This window comes from Nomascus leucogenys, chromosome 4 (assembly GCF_006542625.1).
Source record: "Nomascus leucogenys isolate Asia chromosome 4, Asia_NLE_v1, whole genome shotgun sequence".
NCBI lineage: Eukaryota > Metazoa > Chordata > Mammalia > Primates > Hylobatidae > Nomascus > Nomascus leucogenys.
In genome coordinates, this window is record NC_044384.1 from 16234140 (window position 1) to 16259788 (window position 25649).

The 25649-nt window shown below is 42.0% G+C and overlaps 1 protein-coding gene and 1 pseudogene across 2 annotated transcripts; both read right to left on the reverse strand.

The window, feature by feature from the left end:
- Positions 1-25649, reverse strand: SERPINB5 (serpin family B member 5). Of its 2 annotated transcripts, none has more exons than XM_012506401.2 (7): positions 25117-25273; positions 17820-17994; positions 15150-15287; positions 12737-12854; positions 9100-9242; positions 2928-3095; positions 1-1748 (listed from the first exon to the last, which is right to left on the reverse strand). In XM_012506401.2, exons 1-7 carry the CDS (start codon positions 25194-25196, stop codon positions 1356-1358), a joined length of 1215 nt encoding a protein of 404 aa, XP_012361855.1. In that variant the 5' UTR covers positions 25197-25273; the 3' UTR covers positions 1-1355. The 2 variants fall into 2 exon arrangements, with proteins under 2 accessions (XP_012361855.1, XP_012361856.1); XM_012506402.2 differs by lacking the exon at positions 25117-25273 and adding an exon at positions 25364-25649 and having other exon boundaries at positions 1237-1748.
- On the reverse strand, positions 4715-5217 carry LOC100600584 (annotated as a pseudogene).

The following is a 25649-nucleotide window of genomic DNA, read 5'->3' on the forward strand; positions in this document are numbered from 1 at the left end:
TGTAGTTCAATAATATTTTATTGTCAATAGCATAGGAGAAATTCAATATTGAATCTCAGAACAAGAAGAACCTATTTACAATGCATGGCAAGGAAGAGATGGGAGAAGGAATGTCACAAAATCTTTGGTAAATATATATTTTTTTATAGAGAAGTAATCCATGAACCTGCAACATGGATAGCTTATCCAACCAACTTCACGAATTACTATTAATATAAGTTACATGCTTGCAATCTAAAATAACTAAACCCATAGACTGAAAAACTATGTGTTAAGGTAATGTGAGCACTTTAATCGCTTTACTTATATTTCTAAAGGCAGTAGTTTCCTCTCCTTTTCCCACTATCACATTAGACAAAAAGACAAGTTCCTTCAACACAAATTCTGATATTGGCTACTGTGAGAATCCCTACTGTAAGAAGCCCCTGCCACCAGTCTAGTGCCAACCAAATGACCAGGTGGGACAGCTATCAAAAATGAAAGTGAATTTATATTAAGATCTGAACTTCTTCTTGGGGTCTTACATTTCAGCTACTAGAGGTCTATAATTCCTTATCCAACATTCCACAATCTGAAAAGCTCCATGAACAAAGTGTTTTTGTAAGTTGGCGGCATACACATTTGGCAGCAAAATTTGATCCCTGATGGGCTACTTAGTCTTTATATGTCCATTTTGTCTGAATATTCTACATTTTGTTGCAGCATATTAAGGTGTTGATTTATAGGGTGCTGCCCGAGATCTGATCCATGAAGTTCTATAACATACAGTGTGTGTAAAATATTATCTTTTGAAAATCCCCAAAATTCATAATTTGAATAAACACCTGCCTGCCAGGGTTTAACATAAGGACTTCTGGACCTATAGTAGCCTGAGCATGTGCCCAAGTTTCACTGGAGCCAGGGCAGTTTTGTGGGTCCCACGCACCACACTTTCTTCAGTCTTTCAGGGAAGCAAGAATGTCTGGAACATTCTCTATCCCAAAGAAGGAAGGCATAGTGCTGGGAAGAAGAGCTTCCAGTCTTCCTTAGAGGAGTTATCTTTGTGGAAGACTGTATTTCTGCCAACTACCCTGGACAATTTGACAAATAATGAATAAATATTTTTCCTCTAAGATGATTCCTTTTCATTAAAAGCATATGTCATTGTCTTATGGGAAAAAAGGAAACAAAAGATAGAATTGGAAAAAAAAAAAAGGTCTATCTGTGTGAAGGCTACATATGACAAGTACTGGCGGCTTCCTGATCCAGCAAGGTTAGCAATTTATTGTATCTAGAAAACGAATCTCTGGATGCAGAGTTTACAGAAATCGGCATCCACAGAAAAGTCAGGGGGGACTTAACATGGGCTATGCCACTTAAGGAGAACAGAATTTGCCAAAGAAAATGATGTTTCGAGTTTTGTTGTGCCTGATGATGTAAATAAAGGGATGGTCAGCATTCAATTCATCCTTGTGCTGCAGGATCCGTGCTCCTGGCACCTCTATGGAATCCCCACCATCTTCTGTTATTTCTAAGCACACTTTGTGGATAACATTTGATAGGGCCACTCCCTTGGTCTCTGACATTCCAGAGAAATCAGATGTGTCTTCACTGAAGATATGTTTCAGCCCTAGATTTTCCAGACTAGCCTTGGGATCAACCGTCTTTTCCACCTTAAATTTTGGAATGGAGAGTTTGACCTTGGCATTGGCCATGGTGCTGGGATTAGTCCACTGCGACAGCGACTCTGAGTTGAGTTGTTTTTCAATCTGAAGGACAAAAATGAAAAGAAATTATTTTTATTTATTTCCAGTTGTAAAAGACCTGGCTTGATTGAAAACATAAGGTGTTATTATAAGCCCAGTTTCAAAGCAGTCTGGGTGGAACATCAAAGATGGCCCAGAAGTTTTTGGTATGTGACTCAGGAGACCCAGCAGCCACCCAGCTGTGTCCTCCTCCTCCCCAGCCTATAACAGTGTTCCCTGTGCACTGAAATTTATGAGGACAGGGTTCTGTTTTTTCATTTTAAGTTAGACAGTAGTTTTTTGTTTGTTTGTTTGTTTGTTTGTCTGGGTTTTTTTAGACAATCTTGTTCTGTCACCCGGGCTGGAGTGTAATGGTGTGATCTTGGCTCATTGCAACCTCCGCCTCCTGGGTTCAAGCAATTCTCATGCCTCAGCCTCTCAAGTAGCTGGGATTACAGGCACACTCCACCATGCCCAGCTAAATTTTCTTTTGTATTTGTAGTAGAGACAGGGTTTCATCATGTTGGCCAAGCTGGTCTCAAACTCCTGGCTTCAAGTGATGTGCCAGCCTCAGCCTCCCAAAGTGCTGGGATTAAATGTGTGAGCCACCGCACCCAACCTTAAGTTCGAGAGTAGATTTATAGAAACAAATGCCTGGATTGTGATGTTGCATAGTGAAATGAATATAAAATTAGAAAGCCTTTTACACATATTTCTTGAATGCTTATTGTAATTTCTCTACGAGGAAATCCAGAATATTCATGTACTAGGAATGGCATCAGATTTAAAACATTAAATTAAAGCTAAAGTTACTTTTTTTTTTTTTAATGGGAATTTGAACTAACTCTGAGCCCTGCCCATAGACCAGTTACCTACCCCTCTGTGCCTCAGCTCCCTCACTGGTAAACAAGAGTGTGGTAACGGTCTCTAACTCATCAGCCTGCTGTAAGAATTAAATGAGATAATGTACATAGACAACTTAGCACAGTCCCTAGAACACTGTAAGTGCCAAATAAATGTTGGCTATTGTTAATATTAAGGAGGAAAGGCCCCAGAAGGAACCATGGGCCCTTGGAGGTGACCGAGCCCGTGGCAATAAGGGAGGGCTGCCGGCCCAGCTCTCACGGCCCACACAGCCCTGTTCACACAACTCTTTGCCAAGGCAGGAGGTGCCTTTGTGGAGAGCAACTGCCTTCTCCTTACCTTCTCCAAGCCTGTGGACTCGTCCTCCACATCCTTGGGTAGCAGGATGAACATGCTGAGATGCTTATTTTGAAAAGGAAGCTCTATGATCTTACAGTTGATACTGTCAATGTTTCCCATACAGAACGTGGCCTCCATGTTCATCATCTGCACTGGTTTGGTGTCTGTCTGTAAAAGGGAAAATTTGGACTGCTTACTTTTCAATTTACACATGCATAAATATATATATATACACACACACACACACACACACATGTATATATACAGACACACATACATATATACCTACACCTATATATATATATACAGACATACATACATATATACATACACCTATATATACACATATACATATATATGCATACATACATATACACACTTATGTACATATACATATACACACACCTATATATACACACACTTACATATACGTACTATATATATACCCCATACATATATACACACATGCACATATATACACACATATATATGCAAACACATAAATATATATGTACATATATATGCACAAATTTGCTCTTGACACAGTGTCAGATTATTATGGCTTATAATTCATCATCCACTGAGATCCAAACTGTATTGCACCCAAACCAGAGACTGCCCTGTGAAGAGATTGTGTTCCTTTGAAAAGTTATTCACATACTTTATAATCTATATGTTACACATTACAGGAAGTATATATAATACTGTATTTGCATAGATCAAACCTTAAAAATAAGACCGTATGGCTGTAAATACAGGCAACGTTTGTTATTCTTTACAGATGCCTATGAGATCTTTAAACTATTCCTGGTGGAGCTGACTTGAAAGTAAATTCTTCTGCAAACCCACATAACCATTTATATAGCTTTTCCTAATAAAATACCTAATTTCAAAAATTGGCTGGGTGTGGTGCCTCACGCCTGTAATCCTGCACCTTGGGAGACCACTTGAGGTCAGGAGTTCGAGACCAGCCTGGCCAACATGGTGAAACATTGTCTCTACTAAAAAATACAAAAGTCAGCCAGGCGTGGTGGCACACACCTGTAATCTCAGCTACTTGGGAAACTGAAGGAGGAGAATTGCTTGAACCTGGGAGCCAGAAGTTGGTGTGAGCCAAGATCGCACCACTGCACTCACTCCAGCCTGGGCAACAGAGCGAGACTCCATCTCAAAACAAAACAGAACAATAACAACAACAAACTTAGCACATAGCAGAACAAAACAATATTTGTTGTGACCTCTCTGTTTGTCTTTGGTTTGAATTGCCCACTCCCCACTGTACTGCCACCTACTCAGATCCAAGCTAATGAACAAAGTCTGAACTGAAGATAAGAACCTTGGTTTTTAGTCCCAAATGTGACATAAACAGATTCTGTGGCCTTGAGCAAATCACTCAATCTCTCCAGGCCTCAGTATTCTTGTCAGTAGAATGAAGAAATTGTAAATTCAGAATAATGGTTACCACTGGGGAGGAAGAAAGAGGAACAGGACAGTAGAGTGAGCAGTGAAGGGACACATACAAAGCAATGCAACTGTTGTTATATTTTTTCTTTAAAATATCTGAAATAATTAAGGCAAAATATTAAGTTCAAAAAGATGATTGATCAGTATATGGGTGTTTGTTTTATTATTCTCTATCATTTTCTGAATGCTTGGAGTATTGCATAATTTTTAAAAAGGAAAATGTTCTTTAAAATTATCTCTAAGTCTTTTTAAAATTATCTCTAAGTCCCTTTGAGCTCCACTGTATGCCCTGTTCTTTTTTTTTTTTTTTTTTTTTTAGAAACGTTGTGTTCAATGGTAAAGCTTAGCACAACCCAGCACCAGGAATGGTGTGGAGTCACAGCAGCAGGGACAGGCAGGTGACCCCCACAGAGCTTCACATGGCGAAGAGGATAAGGAAGGCGACCATCAAACAGAAAAGCCCCATCGCCTCAGACAGGGCAAAGCCCAGAACGGCATAGAAGAAGAGCTGCTGCTTGAGAGATGGGTTCCTGGCATAGCCAATGATCAAGCTGCCAAACACTGTTCCAAAGCTAGCCCCTGAACCAGCCACACCAACTGTGTCTGCCCCAGCAACAATAAACTTGGCTGCTGTGTCAGTGTTCCAGGAGACAACCCTGGTCTAGAACTCCCGTCTGGCCACCTAAAGTGGGGAGCTGCTGTAGGGAGGCTGTTTAGATGAATTCTCTGGGCTATTCAAGAAAGAGGCAGCCACAGGCCTGATTAGACCCCTAGTAAAACAGCAGATCAGAGCTGGAGAAATAAGTAATGCCCCGGTGGTCTGCATTTTTTCAGTCTCCCAACTTTAGCCCTTGGTCTCACCCTCCTGCTCTTCTTAAAGGGAGCCCATGGAAGGGTCTGATCGTTCAGGTCTTTATCTCCAAGCACTGCCCAGGCCTTTTCTTCTCTTTGCTCCTATTAACACCTGGCCTCCTGTCTCTGCTCCAGAGATGACTGATTTCCTGAAGGAAAATCAATTCACGCTAAGATGTAAAAGACTAACAGTAACGTGGTATAACCTATTGACATATACCTCCCATGGGATATTTGCCTGTTAACTAAATCTCTTTGGGGAGAAATTTCAAGCTTCATATCAAGCCTGCAAGGATAATACTCCAGTAAACTTGCATCTGGTATCTTCAAATACTAAGCTGAACCTTCCCCAATACCTCTCTCCAGCAGAGCTAAACCTTATTTATTTTACTTTTGTATATACCTCTATTTTAACACTTGCCACAGTGTTAGAAATATTATCTAGTGATTGTCTTTCCACTTCCCACCCCAACTAGAATACAGTCAAGGAAGAAACTAAGTCTTATTTTCTACCCCAGCTTGTAGTTGCTCACTGAATATTTGGCTGATAAATAATGGAAGACTTCAACTCTATGTGTAACCAAAAACAGAATTATATTAAAGCATACTACTTTGGAGGTTAACAGATAATTCTTCCCTTTATTTCTCCTAAAGAGGATATTGTCTTAAAATATATTCCTCCCAAAGAAATTTGTCTAAAAATCTCCAATAGGTTAGACTGCTCATAGTTTCTGAATGTGCACATAATTGTGGCCTCCAAAAACTGTCATCAATTTCACGTATCGGTACTGACTATGGGTACTTTATTTTCTGAAACACATGTTGAGACATATCTTCTGAAAAGAAGACCAAATAAAGACTATCTACCCCAGAAAATATAATACAACATATATACTAATATAGATATATATGGATAGATATCTTTATCAGAATAAGTACTATACTAAACTTTTAATAATGTAACTTCACCAATTTAGTCTAACCCTTACCGGAGACACCACGGGGCATGAGAAAAGGTTTAGTAATGTCACTCAAAAAGTTCTAGGGCTGACAAAGCAATTCAAAGAAAACAAAGGAGAAGTAATAGCATCTGCATTCAAAAGAAGGGTGCAGCCTCAGGCAACTGTGAATAGCATTTTATTGCTTTATCAAGTGAAACACTGAGAGATCAATGACATTTCAAGCTCTTATTAATTCTGTTCATAAAGGCTGAGTTTCCAGGATCTTATATAACCTAGCTTTATGATTTAATAGCAAGAATAAAGGAATAGCACACATTCTTCTTCCCTTCTCAAAAAACACACATTAATACTTTCTTAATGAAAAAAGCACGACCCTTAGTGTGGTTGACACAAGAGTCCACATTCTACTCATTGACTATTGCAACATTTTCATGGTGTTCCTTCCAGGCTGGCTCTGGGACCTTGAAGAGAGGCACCATTGGCAACCTGTTTCAGATTTCACTTAAACAGAGTTAGGAACCCTTTGCCAGCCCTTGCTAGGGAGGAGAGCCAATCACTGATCAAAGGAGCCAGAGGGGTCACTCCATGACAGTAAAGGCTGTGTGGATGCCATCAGGGCCAGCGGGGCCAACACCCCTCCCTAACTCACAGTAGAGGCTGGGTAAAGTCACGTTCCACTTCCACTCCAGATAAAAGACAACACTGAGAAGGTCAAAAAGCCATGCTTAAAACTCAAGGACCTGTGTGTGCAAAACAGAAAAGTGTGAAGAGCCTAAGGTATGCCTCTAGAATCTCAGACAGACCTCTTGGGTGCAGTGTCAATCCTGTCTCTGCGGTCAGCTTTGAGAAGACCACTGCAGTTGGGAAGCTAAGCTCAGGAAGGTAGGAGGGCCTCCTACCAATCCCTCAGCACCCATGGATATTTTGAGTCGGTAAGGAGCAGTAACAGTCATCATTGTCTTCTCCCAGTGAAAATGCCCAATGGGTCTTGCATAGGAAACCATGGTAGTCCCAAAGTCCAGTCAGGTTTTGTCTGCTATTGATTATTTAAACAAACTGACCCTTAGGGACTGACCATTCATTCAACAAATTTGCTGAGCACCTACTGATGTGTTAGAGACTTGGCCAGAAATTGTAGACACTGAGGTGAATAACACATTGTCCCTACCTTAAAAATCCCATGCACTAGTAGGGGATCTATGTAAGTAAACAGATTTCACTGTGGAAAGCACATTCTGGCAGGGGACAGGGGAGAGTATGAAAAAAATTCCATGGGAACAAAGAAAGAAAGAGTAATGGAAGCCATCCAGCTAACCCAGGCGTAGATTGTATCTTGCAGGGCTTTTCCTCATGGATGCTAGCATTAAGAAGGTACTACTATATTTGGCAAAAACAAGATATTGATGCTAGGTACTCCAAGTACTGGGAGAAGCAGGAAAACTAGAACTGATGCATAGGAGCTGCAGGTAACTAAGCTACCTTCAAGTACTGTACTAACTGAAGTGCTGCTTCCAGTCTAACACAAGGCAGATCCCACCCACGGAGACCCCATCACATCATCATATAGATCTCTGGGTTTTCCAATAAAATGGGTAAAATTTCCAGGCTCAGTTCCTTGGTCTCATTTACAAAAGAGGTACTTTACCCATTTCTTTTTTTTTTTTTTTTTTTTTTTTGAGATGGAGTCTCACTCTGTCACCCAGGCTGGAGTGCACTGGCACAATCTCAGCTCACTGCAACCTCTGCCTCCTGGGTTCAAGCCATTCTCCTGTCTCAGCCTCCTGAGCAGCTGGGATTACAGGCACCATGCCTGGCTAATTTTTGTATTTTTAGTAGAGATGGGGTTTTACCATGTTGGTCAGGCTGGTCTCAAACTCCTGACCTTGTGATCTGCCTGCCTCGACTTCCCAAAGTGCTGGGATTACAGGCATGAGCCACTGCGCCCACCTTCTATTAATTATTTTAACATATTTACTTCAACAGTATCAATGAGACTGGCCTGCAAAACAGGTTCTTAATTCTTCCCATAATGACTTCCAGTGATGCCAATGAGTAAGCTATACTTTGTTTTTTCACAGCCAACAAGTGCCTCAAAGCATCTGGTTTTGTTTGTTTGTTTGCTTGTTTTTCTTGAGATGGAGTTTCACTCTTGTTGCCCAGCTGGAGTGCAGTGGTGCAGTCTCAGCTGACTGCAACCTCTGCCTCCCAGGGTCAAGTGATTCTCCTGCCTCAGCCTCCCATGTAGCTGAGATTACAGGCACCCATGACCATGCCCAGCTAATTTTGTATTTTTAGTAGAGATAGGGTTTCACCATGCTGGCCAGGCTGGTCTCCAACTCCTGACCTCAGGTGATCTGCCCGCCTCGGCCTCCCAAAGTCATGGGATTACAGGCGTAAGCCACCACGCCCAGCCATCAAAGCATCTTATAAATTATAAATTAAAATCCCAGAACAATATACTTCACTATCAACAGATAAGGAAATGAGATGCTAGAGAAGTTAATCAATCAGGAACAAGATTCCTAGATGTCAAGGTTTCACGATAATCCAAAGTCCTCTGATAATAGAGTTTGGTCTTTTCCTTTTCTGCTAAAGTTCTCAGATGTTTGTAGCTATTTTTCAGCCAGTGACTTAGCTTTCCTCGCTGGGTTATAAATTATATAAAGTTTCACTCAGCTCAGATCCTTGAAGACATTCTGGAAAAGAGGAGGGAGGGCCTCTGGATTCTGGCTCTTTTTGTACCACTTACCTTCCAGCTGTTCATCTCAGGAAAGGCACTTCGCCGGCCGTGCCCTCAGGTTCCTCATTGGAATGGATTTATGCCCCACTCTGTCCCTATCATTTTTCACATCTATAATTGGGCTCCTTTTATTGCTACATGCTGCCCCACATACCTTGTTGACTCTGAAAGGACATTCTTTTGTTTCTGATTCAGGAAATTTCTTCATCCACTTGCCAACAAAGTAGGCGGCATTAACCACAAGGATTTTGGTCTGGTCGCTCACACTGTTGTCAGCTAAAATGTTCTCAAAGTGGCCTGCAACAATTTTAGGAAAACACAAGTAGCAGAATTATTCTTCCAAACTACATCTGAAATTCACATGCATTCGCTGAGTATTTACCACTTCGTGGAGTCACACCATGTAAGGCCTGTTAGTTCCAACCATCAAATTTCAGAAGGACTCCTTTCTCTCCTTCCACCTTGACACAACCAGATCTACCAAAGAGGTCAGGAGAGGAGAATGAAGGAGAGGGGAAGAAAAGAAGAGAAATAAGAAGGAAACCACAGCTACCATTCTGAATGCCTATTCTGTGTCAGGCAGTATACAAGCTATTTGATACACATGATATATATTTCTTCCTACTTTACGAATGAGGAAGCTGAGACTCAGTGATGATAAGTCATTTTCCAAGGATGATATATAAACAAGGGTGGATTCAGGATTCAAAGCCAGCTCTTTCTGACTCCAAAGCCTGTGCTCTTGAATGAAAACACGTAATCACTTTCCTTATGGCAGAATTTCACATATATTATCTCAGTCTTTTCACAATGGTCCTATAAGGCAAAGATCATTATCTCCATTTTACAGTGCAGTAAACTGAGGCTCAGAGAGGCCAAGGAGCTGTTCTAGTTTCCTCAGCTGGAAAGCACGTCTGAAGGTTCTCGCCTTCACCCCACAGCTCTCCATCCACTCCCTCAAATGCACTCCTTGCAGGCAGGCTGATTGCCTCAAGGTCAACTGTAATCACCATGGGGCTCAATCACAATTGCAGTTATTATAAAGCTAAATCCCAACAGCCAAAACAATTCAAGGGGAGTGATCCCTTAATAAAAAGAACTCCTCACATTTGAATAGCCCACAGGTTTTTTATAAAGGGTTTTCATTTACCTAATCTCCAATTTTCAGACCAATGTTCAGGGCCCACTTCACAGGCCTGTGACCCCTGTGTGAAGGACCCTGCACTTGGTTTAATGTTCAGATGCCACCACCTCAAAATTCTTAATAAATGTTTAAACAAGAGGCCCAGCATTTTTACTTTTGCCCTGGACTATGCAAATTATGTAACTGGTCCTGCCAACACTATCTAATATGTTGAATATACATTAGTGTTATTGAAGAAACCTGAAGAACAAAGAAGTGTGGGAGCCAGTAAACGACAGAGCTTCAACTTCAATCCTGAGCCTCCCATTTCAAATTCAGAAGTCTTTTCATGGCTGGATGCGGTGGCTGACACCTGTAATCCCAGCACTTTGGGAGGCTGAGGCAGGCGGATCACCTGAGGTCAGGAGTTTGAGACCAGCCTGGCCAACATGGTGAAACCCCATCTCTACTAAAAATACAAAGATTAGCTGGGCATAGTGGCACACACCTGTAGTCCTAGCTACTTGGGAGGCTGAGACAGGAGAACCCCTTGAACCCGGGAGGTGGAGATTACAGTAAGCCAAGATCGTGCCGCTGCACTCCAGCCTGGGCGACAGAGCAACATTCTGTCTCAAAAAAAAAAAGAAAGAAAGAATGGCATTCACAGCAACCTAGATGGAGCTGAAGACCATTATTCTTTTTTTTTTTTTTTTTTTTGTGGGAGACACAGTTTCTCTCTTCTCATCCAGGCTGGAGTGCAATGGCATAATCTCAGCTCATTGCAACCTCCGCCTCCCAGGTTCAAGTGATTATCCTGCCTCAGCCTCCCAAGTAGCTGGGACTACAGGTGCGTGACACCATGCCCAGCTGATTTTTGTGTTTTTAGTAGAGACTGGGTTTCACCACGTTGGCCAAACTGGTCCTGAGCTCCTGACCTCAGGTGATCCACCTGCCTTGGCCTCCCAAATTGCTGGGATTATGGCATGAGCCACCATGCCTAGTCTGAAGACCATTATTCTAAGTGAAGTAACTTAGGAATGGAAAACCAAACATTGTATGTTCTCACTTATAAGTGGGAGCTAAGCTATGAGGATGCAAAGGCATAATAATGACATAATGGACTTTGTGGGGTGGGGGAAGAGTGGAAGGAGGTGAGGGATAGAAGACTACACATTGCATACAGTGTACACTGCTTGGGTGATGGCTACACCAAAATCTCAGAAGTAACCACTAAAGAGCTTATCCATGTAACCAAAAACCACCTGTTCCCCAAAACCTATTGAAATAAAACACAATATAATACAATTTTAAAAATTAAATCAGGTAACATGTGCCCCATTTTACAGTTCAGTAAATTGAAGCTTTGTGTCCAAATATCAGTTAGTAAGTACCAGTGTCTGGATTTGAACCTAGGTGCTGAACGACTCCAGAGACCCTGTTCTTTCCATGTTCTCATCCTGCAGCTACTGTCCTGTTAGAACTTGCTCAGTCAGTACAGAGAGAGAGCAGCTGGGGGCGCTAGTCACTCTCGCAGGAAGTGGGTCTCCCTTGCCCCGGAAGTGTATCCCTCCCTAGACAGCCGCGACTGCCTAGGCTTTATTCTTTCACGACTAGATTCGGCCTCCCAACGGGTCCCTCCAGATGCAATTATAAATATATCCACTGGGGAAGGGAACAAAGTCACTGATTTGCCCTCAAAATCATCATAACCCTAATTCTTTTCCAGCAAGGAAGACGACTCACCGGCAATCTTAAAGGAGGGACGAGGAGTTCCACGAGGGAGACGCCTGGGGGAAGCACTGAGCCGGAGAAAGAACCGGTTAGGAGCTTCTTGGACCCCGGGGCTATCAGAGGAACGACCAGCATGGGGAGCTGCGGCACCGAGGACAAGCTGACACTACGGTTTGGTTTGGTTTTCTTTTTTCTCTTTTTTTTTTTAAGACAGAGTCTCGCTCTGTCTCCCAGGCTGGAGTGCAGTGGTGCGATCTCTGCTCACTGCAAGCTCCGCCTCCCGGGTTCACGCCATTCTCCTGTCTCAGCCTCCCGAGTAGCTGGGATTACAGGCGCCCGCCACCTCGCCCGGCTAATTTTTTGTATTTTTAGTAGAGACGGGGGGTTTCACCGTGTCAGCCAGGATGGTCTCGATCTCCTGACCTCGTGATGCGCCCGCCTCGGCCTCCCAAAGTGCTGGGATTACAGACGTGAGCCACCGCGTCCGGCCGGTTTTTCTTATACATATGTTGCCTATGTCCCTTTTTCCTTAACAAATTTGTAAAATTTGTCACCTGAAAGGGGCCTCGGGGATCATGAAGCCTATAATCCAGTCCCTCTATTTCCAGACTGAAAAATGGCCTCATGATTGACCCAAAGTCATACTTTGTTAGAGGCCCAGCTAGGATTCCACTAGGACCTGTGACAGCTCGTCAGAGAGCAAGACAAAGTAGACTAACACTGAAGCACCAACAGTTTCTATCAAGTGATGAGATGATACAAGAATTGCCCAGAAATCCAAGTTGTTTACATGGCTTGAAGGGAAAGAATTTAGCTTGTGTGGTAAAAATATCCAGAGAATCCTCCAGATGTTTTTTTATCCTTGGAGCAAGCATTTATGAGATGGAAGGCCCTGTTTACTTGGTGATTGATAGCAGAACAATTAAAGGGTACTTGCCATCTGTGAGATCCTTAATTGAGTTGTTGATCTGACCTTTCGTTTCTTCCAGTTTATCTTTGAAGTCAACAGTTTCCAATTCCTTTGCATAGGGTCTCTTCGTAGAGCTGATGAACTCCTGAAAAACATGCAGTTCATAAAATCAGACTCTGTAGTCAAGCTATTGCATTGTTATTCTCTTCTAACAAAAGGATTATTAAATATCAACTGCTATATGTACACTTTCAAAATTGGTAACACCGTATGAATTGAAACCTCATGTAGAAGTCAGTGAATTTCTTTGTATTGAATGTTCCATTCTTTTCAATTATAAGATAATTTCAATTATTAAATGCATCTATCAATTTAATATCAGCTTTGGGGAAAACAAAAGAGATACTATGTTAAATATACCCAATTCTCTTATGGGTTCTAATTTCAGAAACATGAAAATGTTGTATGTCTACAGATACATATATATTAGAATATAGGAAATGTATAGAAAAGAGAATTATGAGCAGAAAACGCTTGTCCTTGCTGAACTAAATAAATATCCTGTAGACCCTTGCTACTCAAACTGTGGTCCAAGGTGGTGTATAGCATCACCTGAGACCGTGTAAGAAATGAAGAATCTCAGACCCCACCCCAGACATACTGAATCAGAATGCATGTTAACAAAATTTCCAGGTGTGCCATCTGCAAATTAAGGTTGGAAATACACTGCAGTAGAGAACATAGCAGGAGTTCTTACTCTAATGTTTATTTAAAATGTGCAACCCTAAACCCCATTCCCACCTTGACAATCAAGAACTACCCGGGTTCAATCAGAACTACCTGGGTTCAATCAGAACTACCTGGGTTCAATCAGAACTACCTGGGTGTTAAAAGGGCCTGAAGAACTTGCCCTTTTAACACCCAGATAGTTCTGATGCAAGAGATCCTCCACAGACCAAACTTGTTTGGACCTTTAACTGGTAAATTTGCAGATGCTGTGCACCTAGCAGAAGCAATGGAACGCAGTCTTTTAAAAAATCTTTTGTAATGAGCCGAGATCATGCCACTGCACCCCAGCCTGGGCAACAGAGCAAGACTCCATCTCAAAGGAAAAAAAAAAACTTTACAACTCCTAGTCTGGTTAAGATCATTCCAGATGTTGCATGGAAGTTCAGCCAAACTAAATATAACTTGATTCAGTGTCATGTCAGTTCATTTCCAAGCACAGGGCTTCTTGAATTTCTTCAGAGCAGCTTCGGCCTTAGCCAATTAACTTAGCTTCAGTTAATTGCAAATCAACCTTGGGACTCACTGTCACCATTGACTGAGAGAACCAATCTCACCTGAAATCATTAGAAAGCCTCAGCCAGATGAAGGAGGGCCTCCATTGTCCTCACTGCCAGCAATAAAAATGTGTTAATTGTCTCTTTAATGATCATTTGGGGAGCTTCTAGAAATTTTGTATACTCAGGCTTCAACTCACATCTCAGTTTTTTTTTTAATTCTTCAGATGATTGTTGGAAGAAAAATGGTTGTGTATATGTATCTTTAAGCAACAAAAAATATACCCACAATATCTAGTAACCCATGTCCTCAAAAGATCTTAACCACAAAAATACCTACTGCAGAAAGTTGCAAAATCATGGTAAAATATTTAAAAACTGGTAGTCTAGCTTTTAGATTTGGAAAGCTTGAAATTCTGACCATCAAAACAGAAACTAAATCAAATCTATGTTACTGAAGTACAGAGGGAACCTTCATGTAGTCTAGAATATTGTCTGTGTGTTTCAAATACAGATTTTTAAAATATTACAACAATTGGTACCATAGTGTTGTTTGTATGATTCCTTAGAGAAATGGCTAAACTTAAATAACCAGAGCTGCCTGTGGAGATCCCCATCTGACCAGCCCAGCCAGCAAAACTAATTTGTGACTGATGAAAATTGTGAATTCATAGTTATTATTTTTCTTACTGATTTTGAGAAACATCAGAAGAACTTTGTGTGCATAAAAAAATGAGGTGGAGAGCTTAAAACATTGTCCCAGGCCACATGCCCTGCTCTTTAAGGAGAAAGAAGTTTAAATCATGAGCTGTCTTACACTTTGTAAGACAGCTCATTGTCTATGGAGCTACATTTATTAGAGAGTTAATTACTCTGTTCTCCATTCTCTCAGAGGAAGCTAAAAGAAAGGGTAAGATTTATTTGAAAGGGAAAAGGAAATCCCATAAGCTTCTCTATATTTTGAGTTAGAAGATGTGACTGCAATTGATTCCCACTATACTCAACCTCTCCACTAGGATTTATTTATTTAAAGCCTCAAATCACAAGTGAACATCCTAGAAATGAGTTTCACTGAAAAAAAAGTTGTAGGTCTAACAGCATGAAAATGCCACTCCTTGTAAAAAGTTAAGTCTTGCCACTTGCTTTAAACAACTTACTGTAGAAAGATTCAGAGATTTGTCTACGTAGAGCCGCTTGATTAGTTTCAGTGAGTAAAAGGAACTAAGTTTGTTTACATCAGATGTTACTGTTTGAAATCCAAAGGGCACATCTTTGACATTTTCAAAATGAAGAACCTGTTAAGAGAAAAATCCATTACCCAAAAAGCATTGCCTCTGAATGGTGCTGCACTGAAGTGGACACGTGATAATGACCAACGTCCTTGGGCATACAGAATCCTCCTGCCTAGTTCCCGTAAAGTAAGGCTCCTCAACCTCAGCGCTATTGACATTCAGGCTGGATGAGTCTTTGTGGGGCTGTTCTGGGCACTGCAGGATGCTTAGCAGCATCCCTGACCTACTGTATGCCGGTGGCATCCTCCCCCTATTTGTGAGAACCCAAAATGTCTCCAGACGTTGCCAGATGATCCCAGAGTGGGAAGGGGAGGACAGATTGTCCCCATAGAGAAACATTACCATAAAGGTACTCTTCCAAATCAGCCATCGAGAACATTTGTCCTTTCTTCAAAGTGATGCCCTTAATACTGACACAGAAGGATTTCCAAACTTGGAGAACGATGAAGCCAAGTTATAATTTCTATCCAATTCAGAGACCAGAGAGAGAGCTTAATCAGAGACGCCATCATCAGGCAGGAATCAGATTTCAGGACAAGTGCCTCTAGCCAGAGTCTATCTAGTCCCTCTGGGTGCTTTAGCAAATGCCAGGTAAATAGATGTGTCATTTCTGATGGGCAGCTACAATAAATGGTGGGCTGCCCTGGGTGGGCTAGAGGCTAGAGTCAGACGGCCCTGCCTATGAATCCCAGCCTTCACCAACCCTTCTCCAACTCTTCAGAGCCCCCTTTTCTCTCTGTAAAATGGGCTGAAAATGCCTGCTTTCCTGAGTTGTTATGAGGATTACTTATATGTAAAACACGTAAAATATTATACGGATTCAAACTGTTAATTATTCTTGTAATAATATTGTAAGCCATTTAAAACCAGGATACCATCATCTGGAGGGCTTAAATCATTGTATTTTGTTCCTTTTTTGTTGTTGTTCCAATAGGCCAGCATCTTTTCTGCCTTGCAACACTGCAACATGTAATGTCAGCATAAGATGATACCCTCCTCGCTCCATAACTCATAATGGCCGTGCTGTGGTTCCACAACCCAGATAATGAACGTCGCCAAACCGGCACATTGTGCTGGTGAATTACATAGCCTCAGCATTGCAGGGTCAAATGCTGGTCCCAGACAGTGCATAACTCTCATGCCTAAAGATGGATGAAGGAGACCAGAAAATTTAAGAGCCCAGGTAACTACTGCTGGGGAACCAGTTGCATATACTGAGAAGATCTTGAGGAATTATTGAGGAACAGACCCACTACCCGGAAGTTCTCTTTCTCTGGCCTTTCTCTAATGGTAGATGAGAAATGAGGAATGGGAGATTGGGTAGGGATAGTGGAGTTGCGCAGTTCAGAGATGAGGCTCGATGAGAAGATACATCTCCTCTTCGCAGGAGTGAAGCTGCTTCAAGTCCCAAGTGTAAATTCTTCATCCTGACCTAAATAACTCTTATGGGCCATACTTTCTGGGCACATATGAATACAAGAAGGTGTTGCCTTTTTTTTTTTTTGTACAATCATATTCTTTTTTTATTATTATTATACTTTAGGTTTTAGGGTACATGTGCACAATGTGCAGGTTTGTTACATATGTATCCATGTGCCATGTTGTTTTGCTGCACCCATTAACTCATCATTTAGCATTAGATATATCTCCTAATGCTGTCCCTCCCCCCTCCCCCAACCCCACAACAGTCCCCCGAGTGTGATGTGTTGCCTTTTTAAATGCTTATGAGCTAATGGAAAAGAAATTCTATTGAACCTAGAATGATTAGCATAAGAGTAATAATGAAATAGAATAACATTCACCTATTATTTAAAAATACATGTGGACTTAAAATGGAACAATCAGGAGAATCATCTCATTTGAAGGTCTAAGAACTTTACAAAGCTAGATAATCAACCATAGCCAGAAAGAAACCCTAAAACGATACAGATGCTCCTTGATTATGATGAGGTAACATCTCAATAAACCCACTGTAAATTAAAAATATTATGAGTCAGAATGAAAAAGCTGTGATTACCCAGCAGATCTCCAGGTTCTCCATCACAGCCTGGTGCCTGTCCCAAATGTGAGTTGCATTACATGCAAGCGAGCTTTCACATTTAAAAACAGATTAAGATGCCTGTAATCCCAGCACTTTGGGAGGCCGAGGCAGGCGGATCACCTGAGGTCAGGAGTTCGAGACCAGCCTGGCCACATGGTGAAACCCCGTCTCTACTAAAAATACAAAAATTAGTCCGGCATTGTGGCATGCGCCTGTCGTCCCAGCTACTCGGAAGGCTGAGGCACAACAATCGCTTGAACCTGGAGGCTGCAGTGAGCCAAGATCGCACCACTGCCCTCCAGCCTGGGTGACAGAGTGGGACCCTGTCTCAAAAAAAAAAAAAAAAAAAGATTAAGAGAGTCCTAGAATGGCACAATTCTGAATCTTGACCAATTCTGGCCACAAAGTCTACATTCCTTTTTTCCGTAGGCACTGCCTATGGGTTCTAATAACTGTATTCCCACTTAAAGTAGAAACAAGGTTTTGGGGCTTACCTGTCCAATTTCATTTGCAGTGTCACCTTTAGCACCCACTTGAGCAAGTGACAGAGAGGTGGAGAGACAGATTGGAGAGAAGAGGACATTGCCCAGTGGCTCCTTTTCACATAGTTGTTTGAACAGATCAACAGCAAAAGCCGAATTTGCTAGTTGCAGGGCATCCATTGTGGGCCTGGAAGCAAGGACAAGGGAGCGGTTAGTTTCTAAAGCATCTTTAACGTCTTCTCAACTGCATTCTGCCAACACTGTAAGAATTCTATTTAAACAAAGTAATTGATCTCAGAAGAAACAAGGAACTTTCTGTAAATTCAAAAGTAAGATCAGTTGTGAAGAAACTTCCAGGCAAATGTCCGAAGGCATATGAGGTCCTCTGTGTGTCCAGCTCTGCCTAGACTCTGCGGTCTTGGGCCTGCTCAGCCACAGTGGCCATTGTCGGGAGCCCAGTGGTCACACCTCTTCTCCAGCATATGTCAGAAAAGTTGACAGCACTAATCAACATCAGTTGGTTTTATTTATCACATATTGTTTCCATTAGGATTTCAGTTAAACTACAAAGTTAAAATTTTTATAAAACCAAAACAGTCGAACTGCAGCAGTTTTGCATGGTTCAGCTTAATATTTAGTAAGTGTTATGAGTTGAATTGTGTCCCCAAAAAGATATGTTAAGTCCTAATCCCCATTACCTGTGAATGTGACCTTATGTGGAAACAGGGTATTTCCTATTTCTTAACTAATATATAATTAGTTAAGATGAAGTTACATTGGAGTTAGGTGAGTCCTAATCCAATATGACTGGTGTCCTTAAAGGAATAAGAGAAGAGACACAGAAACAGACACAGAGGGAAGATGTGAAGACACAAATGTCTTCACCTGTGTGAAGGACATGCCGTATGGCAATGGAGGCAGAGATTGGAGGGATGCTTCCACAAGCCAAAGAATGCTAAGAACTGCTGGCAACACCAGAAACCAAGAGAAAGTCGTGGAACATTCTCCCCTGGAGCCTTCAGAGACAGCATGACCCTGCCGACGTCGTCATTTCAGAGTACTGGCCTCCAAGCCTGTGGATGAATAAAGCTTCTGTTGCTTTAAGCTGCCTTGTTTGTGGTGCTTTGTGATAGAAGTGCTAGAAAACCCTTAAAGTAAGTAATGCCTTTGCAGGACACCCAGCACATGACAATACTTAATAAACAGCAGCGGTTATTGTTTGTGTTCATCATATGCATCTGTGTGTAAGACACTACCCAGAGTGTTACAAGGATCAGTGGACCTCCTCCTTCTCTAAGCTCATAGTCTCTTTGGGCAGATATGTAGACAAATAACTAGAATACAGAGCTGCCCAAGACTTGTGAGTGTTATAATAAGTAATATGGGAGTTAAAGAAAAGAGGGAACAGTTTCAAAATATGTAGCCTGGTAAAGTGGGTATAGCAGCAACTAGGCATCTTGTCACATCTCAGAGCTCTTTAATTCTAACACAGCAATTTCCAAAGTGTTGTGCCTTGACTCCTGGCAGTCCCTAACACCCTTTCAGGAGGTCCATGAGGTTAAAACTGTTCTCATAATAATACTAAGACATCATCATTCTCAATCTCTAATAGGCAGTGGAGTTTTCTAGAGGCTATATGACGTCCCTTCTGTTAAGCCAAATAATAAGGAGATGTGCAAAAATGAAAAACAATATCACTCTTCTCATTATATTTTTTCACTTTAGAAAACTTTTTTTAAAAATATATATATTCATATTAGTATTTAGTGGTTATATTACTTTAATAAATTAGTAAATGAACATTTCAAAATGTGTCTGGTTTTAATTTCTAGTTTGATAAATAGTGATAGATATAATCTACATTTTTTAAAGAAACAGTTCTTTGGGGTCCTCATTAATTTTTAAGAGTGTAACAGGGTCCTCAGATTTAAAAAGCTTCACTGTTCTATTTAGTCTAGTAGTTACTGATCGACTCCAAAGACAATTGGGTAAATTCAGGCAGTCAGGGCTTCCCTTTCTGGGAGCAGAGCTGAACTACATGGACTCCTGAGGCTCTGCCTAAGCCAGGACAGCATGTTTCTAAGGGAAGCGAATTAATATTACTACCCCTGGGTGAGCAGTACAGGGATTAAACTCGAAGTGTTCCCCCAAAGCCTCAGGCACACACACACAGACACAAGGGCCGAATGTGACATTGAAGGTCTTCAGGTAGGACATGCACCCTGGCATCAGAAAGTAAGCTCCACTGCTTAAGATAGAGGACTGCCTTTGGCCAGTACCCAAACGTGTGTCAAGAGTCAAAGGCATGATGAATAGGATTGCAATTTGCACCTTATACCTGGACACAAATTCAGAATGCAGAGACGAGAATAAGATGGAGGAGAGGACTCCTGGTCTTTAAACATTTCTTCAGAATTCTCCCTCTTACGGGATACATGGCTTGTGTGTAGGATGGACTCAAATCGATTATATCTCAGAGTCTGAAAAAGCAAGTTCATTATCCAAAAATAATGTTTTGTTGACTCTGTTCATGCTCACTGGTCATCTCCACGGGCTTCCTCCTTCTCCATATGTCCCTGATAAATCCAGCCATGCACTCAGGCCAGTTCCCATTGCAAATATACGATGAGGCCCCGTGAAGTCAGGTGGGCCTCTTACTTTTCTTTAAAGCCCACCACCTTACTCCTTCTCCCCTCAGGGCAGGGGCAGGGTCAAGGGCCGACAGGTGACATCACACCCCAGGGAAAGGTGACTGGCATTAGGTGTATACTGAGGTCAGCAGAGTATACTGAGGCAAAAATGAAAGCCTGTGGAGTGTTTCACCCAATGTGCCCGCCACTGGGAAAATACAGAGAAACTCTTCACAAAAGGTTTGGGGAATCTGTGGACAGACTTTCAGAATAGGAAACCTGGCTGCCTTCCGCAGCACATTTAATATTAATAAAGCCAAGTTCATCTACAAGTAAAACTCAACATGTATAAGAAGTAATAAGTTATTTCTTCACCAAATAGAGAAGCCTAAACCCAGATCCCTGCAAGCTTCTTATCACATCCACCAGTTGAGAGCTAATTGCACTGATAATAATATGAAAACAAACAAACTGCTTTAACAAATGCAAGTAGTTCCTCCCAGCATGTATTTATTATCCTCCGAGAGAAACTAGAATAATTTTGCATAGTCAATAACAAACTATACTTTTAGTGATTTCCTTTGTATAGAAAAACGGTGTTTAAGATCTTAAATTAATGTGCTGAGGGAGTTTGGCTGCAACACCTACAAATGGATCTTAGAAGTGGATCAAAGGGTGAGATGTTCATTTTACCATTTTATTCCACTAAAGCATTATTCATTCACTCGTCATAACATTTTGAGATACATTTAGTCTAAATGATTGTGGATACAAGATCATTGTGGCTTTTAGTGTAGTTAATTACACAATACAATTAATGCCCTGTTGCAATTCAAGGCTTAGATCCAGGTCCCTGTTGGAGGTGTAAATCGGTGCACACGTGACATCCTAACATCTCCGGGGCTTTCTCTCACCACTGGCAGACCTTCCCTTTGAGTGAGTCCCTTCCTTTGCATGCTAATCCTCAGCGCATGAACGCAAAGAGATCTGCCTTCCTGTTCCTATGCTGACTGGCTCCTTTCTCAGAAAATGCACCTTCATGTCTGGGAAGGTCATACAGCCCTTAGTATCTGGGGTCCCAGCAGCAACAGCATTGTTTGATGCTGGCTAAAGGAAACAGAAAAGGTCGGTACATGGAAATGGTTGTAGTGGCAAAAAATCACCAAGTAATCAATCAAATATTGCCTGGTAAATCTGATCAGTGGCTCTATGATTAGTCCCAAGTGACCTAAAAACACTATAAAGTTGATCTGGTCTGAGATAGCTCAAAAGATGACTTTGGCCACAGTTGCCACATGACCGTGTTGCAAGACAATCAAAGCATTGAAACAAACCTCAGCAATGTTAGCAATACATGACCTGGAAAAAATACAAACTTCCTACACAGACCATTTTGCATGATCAAATGCTGTAAAATTGTAAGTACCAGAGTAGAGATTAGCAATTCCCATGTGGTAAATTTATGTGCCTAATGACTTCTTTTGAAAGTGCTAAAATTGCTACGAATTTTTTTTCATTTTATTGCCTTGTCACAAGGGTCTTCTTCCATTTCTGTGAAAACCCTGTAACCATTTTAACAAGGAGAACTTCGTTTATAGTTGCAATGTAGAAAAAGTCTTTCAGCACATAAAAGTTTAAAAGGAACTTTAACCATAGAAAAGTGAGATAGATGGAAGTTCAAGTAGTAATACAAATGCAGTTTTAAGAACTTATTTCCAAGTACCTTGCTTTCGCAATCTGTGCTAAATTATAAACCTTGAAAGTGGGACAAGATCTTGGAGAGGATCTAGGCTGGCCACACCTCTTCATTTTACAGATGAGGAAAATGAGGCAGACAAAGATGAAGTGAGTCTCCCAGGCCACCCACGCAGGGAGTGAGAGCAGCAAAACCAGACCTAGAATTCATCGCTTCTAGCTCCCAGCCTGGCACTTCCCCGCCACACCTGATCACCTGATTTCTTGGTAATTGCATCTTTGCTGGCATCTGTTCTCTCAGAAGTCTCTCGAGTTCCAAAAATCCTACATGTCCTGAAGTCTCCCCTTGAAGATATCAACATATCCTGCATGGTTTGTTTAATCGACACAAAACTTCTTCCCTATGATTTTCCTACTTGAAGAAGCCCTTGTTCCCTTTCTGCCACTTATGTTGTAAACTCTTGGTATGATGTTGCTTTCATCTAATAAGTATTAACTGAGTACCTAATGTGTGTCAGGGTAGGCATTAAGAAAACAAAGGTGAACACGACATAGCCCCTGCCTCCAAGGAGCTGTCAGTTAGTGGCATGATGAATGTTTTAAGTGTTTTGATGAGCACACAAGTCACTATGGGATCCCCAGCAGTGACAGACCCCCCCAATACTAGAAACCTCAGTGACACCTCCTCAGAGACAGTGACAACTGAGTAAGTCACATTAAAGGTGAGTCCTACAGGATAAGTAGGAGTTACCATTCCAAAAATGCGAGACAGGGAGAACTGACTCAATTCAGAGACTGCAAGTGGCCCCAGTGAATGGAGACACATGTACTGGGCTGGGGGTAGGGGCTGTGCTCACTTCTCTAGACTTATAGCTTGTCACTGGTCTTTGTATGAAGATTTCCTAAGTTTTTTATGCATCTGAGCCAATGGTCCTCAAATTTTTTGTCTTTAGACCAGTTAGGTGAGAAAAAAGTCCTGCAGATAGGATTACTATATATCCCACTTTGCCTGGGACAATCCTGGTTTATGTCTGCTGTCTTGACATTAATAACAGTGCCCCGTTTACTCTCAGACATATCCTGATTTGAACAATGTATGTTCATTTTACTTATAGACCATCAACCACACTCTTCAACCACACGTCACGGGTGTGCATATTTAAACAGAGCTATGAGCATAGTTTTTTCATCCCTGAAAACCTTAACTTTTGGCCAGGCACAGTTGCTCACACCTGTAATCCCAGCACTTTGGGAGGCCGAGGCGGGCAGATCACTTGAGGTCAGGAGTTCAAGACCAGCCTGGCCAACATGGTGAAACCCTGTGTCAACTAAAAATACAGAAATTAGCCGGGTGTGGTGGCACATGCCTGTCATCCCAGCTACTTGGGAGGCTGAGGCAGAAAAATCACTTGAACCTGGGAGGCTGAGGTTGCAGTGAGCCAAGATCGTGCCACTGCACTCCAGCCTGGGTGACAGAGCAAGACTCCATCCCAAGAAAAAAAAAAAAAACTACTTTTTCACTGTGTCAGAGTGTTGTAGATATCATTTAGCCTAGCCTGCTTCATTTTAAAGATGGAGAGACATGGTAAAAAACATCTCTCAAGTGTTTGGTATAACCAGTCCTTAGAGAATGCCATGAGAAACCTTGCCTATTATAGTATCAGTAATGGAATGCCAAAAAACACAACCTCCGTTGTCCACATTGTAAGTCTTTGAGGAGCAAAGGATGTGCAGGATTAAGAAAATAGGATATTTTGAAGTTTCTGCAATGTGAAAGACTATGAGGACTAAACAAAGTGATTAAGTGAATCAATGTATATGAAAAGTGCTTTGTGGGCAAGAAAGTGCAATACAGCTATTAGTAATGAGATGAGTTGCTTTAATTTCCCATGGCAGGGGGGCGTCTGCTTTGCTCTGAAGCATCATAGCTGCTCCTGTCTCTTCAGAAGCCTGATCTTGACCACTGACCCAGCCCACTGTTGCCAAGCAGTAAACTTATAGCCAGACTCAGCCACACCAGAATGGCCCAAATCGCTGAGACTGCATAGCCCCAAAGTCAATCCACAACCCAGAGGGATTGAAGTGGCACAATTCAAGGCGTTAGGAAGCAAAGATATAAACCTGCTGACTCATTTCCTTTGGAGACTCCTTTCCTCAGACAGGCTTCATCTCCACCCATGAAGGAACTCATCAAACACTTACACTAACTGGCAGGGACTGAGGTTTGAAACCCATTATTGAAAACCTCCCGGGAGATGTAGGAGATGAAAAAGATGGTAACAGAACACATGGTGGTGTGGAAACATCCCGAGCTGCAAGTTTGAAGGCCTGATTCGATCTCAGCGGTGCTACTTACAGGCTGTGTGACTTTGGACACCACATCACCTCTGTGAGTTCTGCTCCTCATCTACAGAATGAGGGGGCTGGGCTGAAAGATGCCTAAGAAACCCCAGCTCTGAGGATCCAGTTACGAGTCTCTGGAATAGCCTGGCATATTGGTTTTTAGTATGATATGCTTAAATGAAGCCATAAGAAAAAGCTTACAGCATATGAGTAAGAAACTACAAGCAGCCGTTATAATTTATAAGTCCAAGAATCTGCATCTGAAATGTGTAACTTGTTTAAAGTTATGCTGAAACCCAGAAAACTGGAGGGAGAATAATTTCGGCTTAGAAGAATGCAGTTGCAACTAGAAGAACAGTGATCTGATGCTTAAAAATGCCAAAAAGAAGGGCAGTCCATATGCCTAAATCTCAGCCTTACAACGTCAGCCAGGGAGAAGAGCCAGCCAGATACACCAATACTTCTCAACTTTCCCCAGTTTGCGGGTACCACACCCTTTCTGAAACTAGCATTGCAAAATTCATTCTGAGTTCCAAGGTAGGCCTGAAAATGTCCTCAGAAGTATTTTCTACTCCATGAATCACAGTTGCACCCCTCTACCACCAAAACCTCCGAGCCATGTGACTTCTTCATATTCTTACCTTGTATGGTTAAGTGATTTTACTCCCTCTGTGGTGTTCCTGGTGCCCAAAAGGTTGGGAGCTGGAAATACTGCCAACATGGGGGATGAGAGGCGACAGTACTCAACCTGACAGCCCGTCTTTGAAAACAGCCCCAAAATGGACAGAAGTCCATTTTGTTCACCGTCTCAAATCAGCTCAAATAACGATTTTTATGAATTTCCCTGAAAAAGGAAGTCACCAGCCCTGCTACCCCCACCCTGCTTACCTGGAGTCACAGTTATCCTGGAAAATGCGTGGAAAAGGAACAGGCAAGCGAGGAGCACAAGGACCTGGACGTGGAGGCGACCGTGTCTGGGGAGAAGCAGCGGTGGCTCACCTGGGCAGCACCGCCACGCCCACTGTGCCAGCCCAGCTCCACGCCCCGCCCCGCCCCGGCTCGGCGGCACTCCTCTCCTACTCAAGCCTCTTGGCAGCTTGTCCACAATTGAAAGAAATGATTCAGGCTGAAGTTGCTGTTGTCTGCACGGCTTCCAAAAGGCCTCCAACATGTT

What these genes read in the sequence shown, in the direction of transcription:
- SERPINB5 (XM_012506401.2), bottom strand. Translation starts at nt 25,196, where the DNA reads ATGTTGGCAGTATTTCCAGCTCCCAACCTTTTGGGCACCAGGAACACC. An exon ending in AAATCACTTAACCATACAAG is followed by an intron (nt 17,995 to 25,116) that starts GTAAGAATATGA and finishes CCTTGCTTCCAG; the next exon opens with GCCCACAATGGATGCCCTGC. An exon ending in AATCTCTGAATCTTTCTACA is followed by an intron (nt 12,855 to 15,149) that starts GTAAGTTGTTTA and finishes CATGTTTTTCAG; the next exon opens with GAGTTCATCAGCTCTACGAA.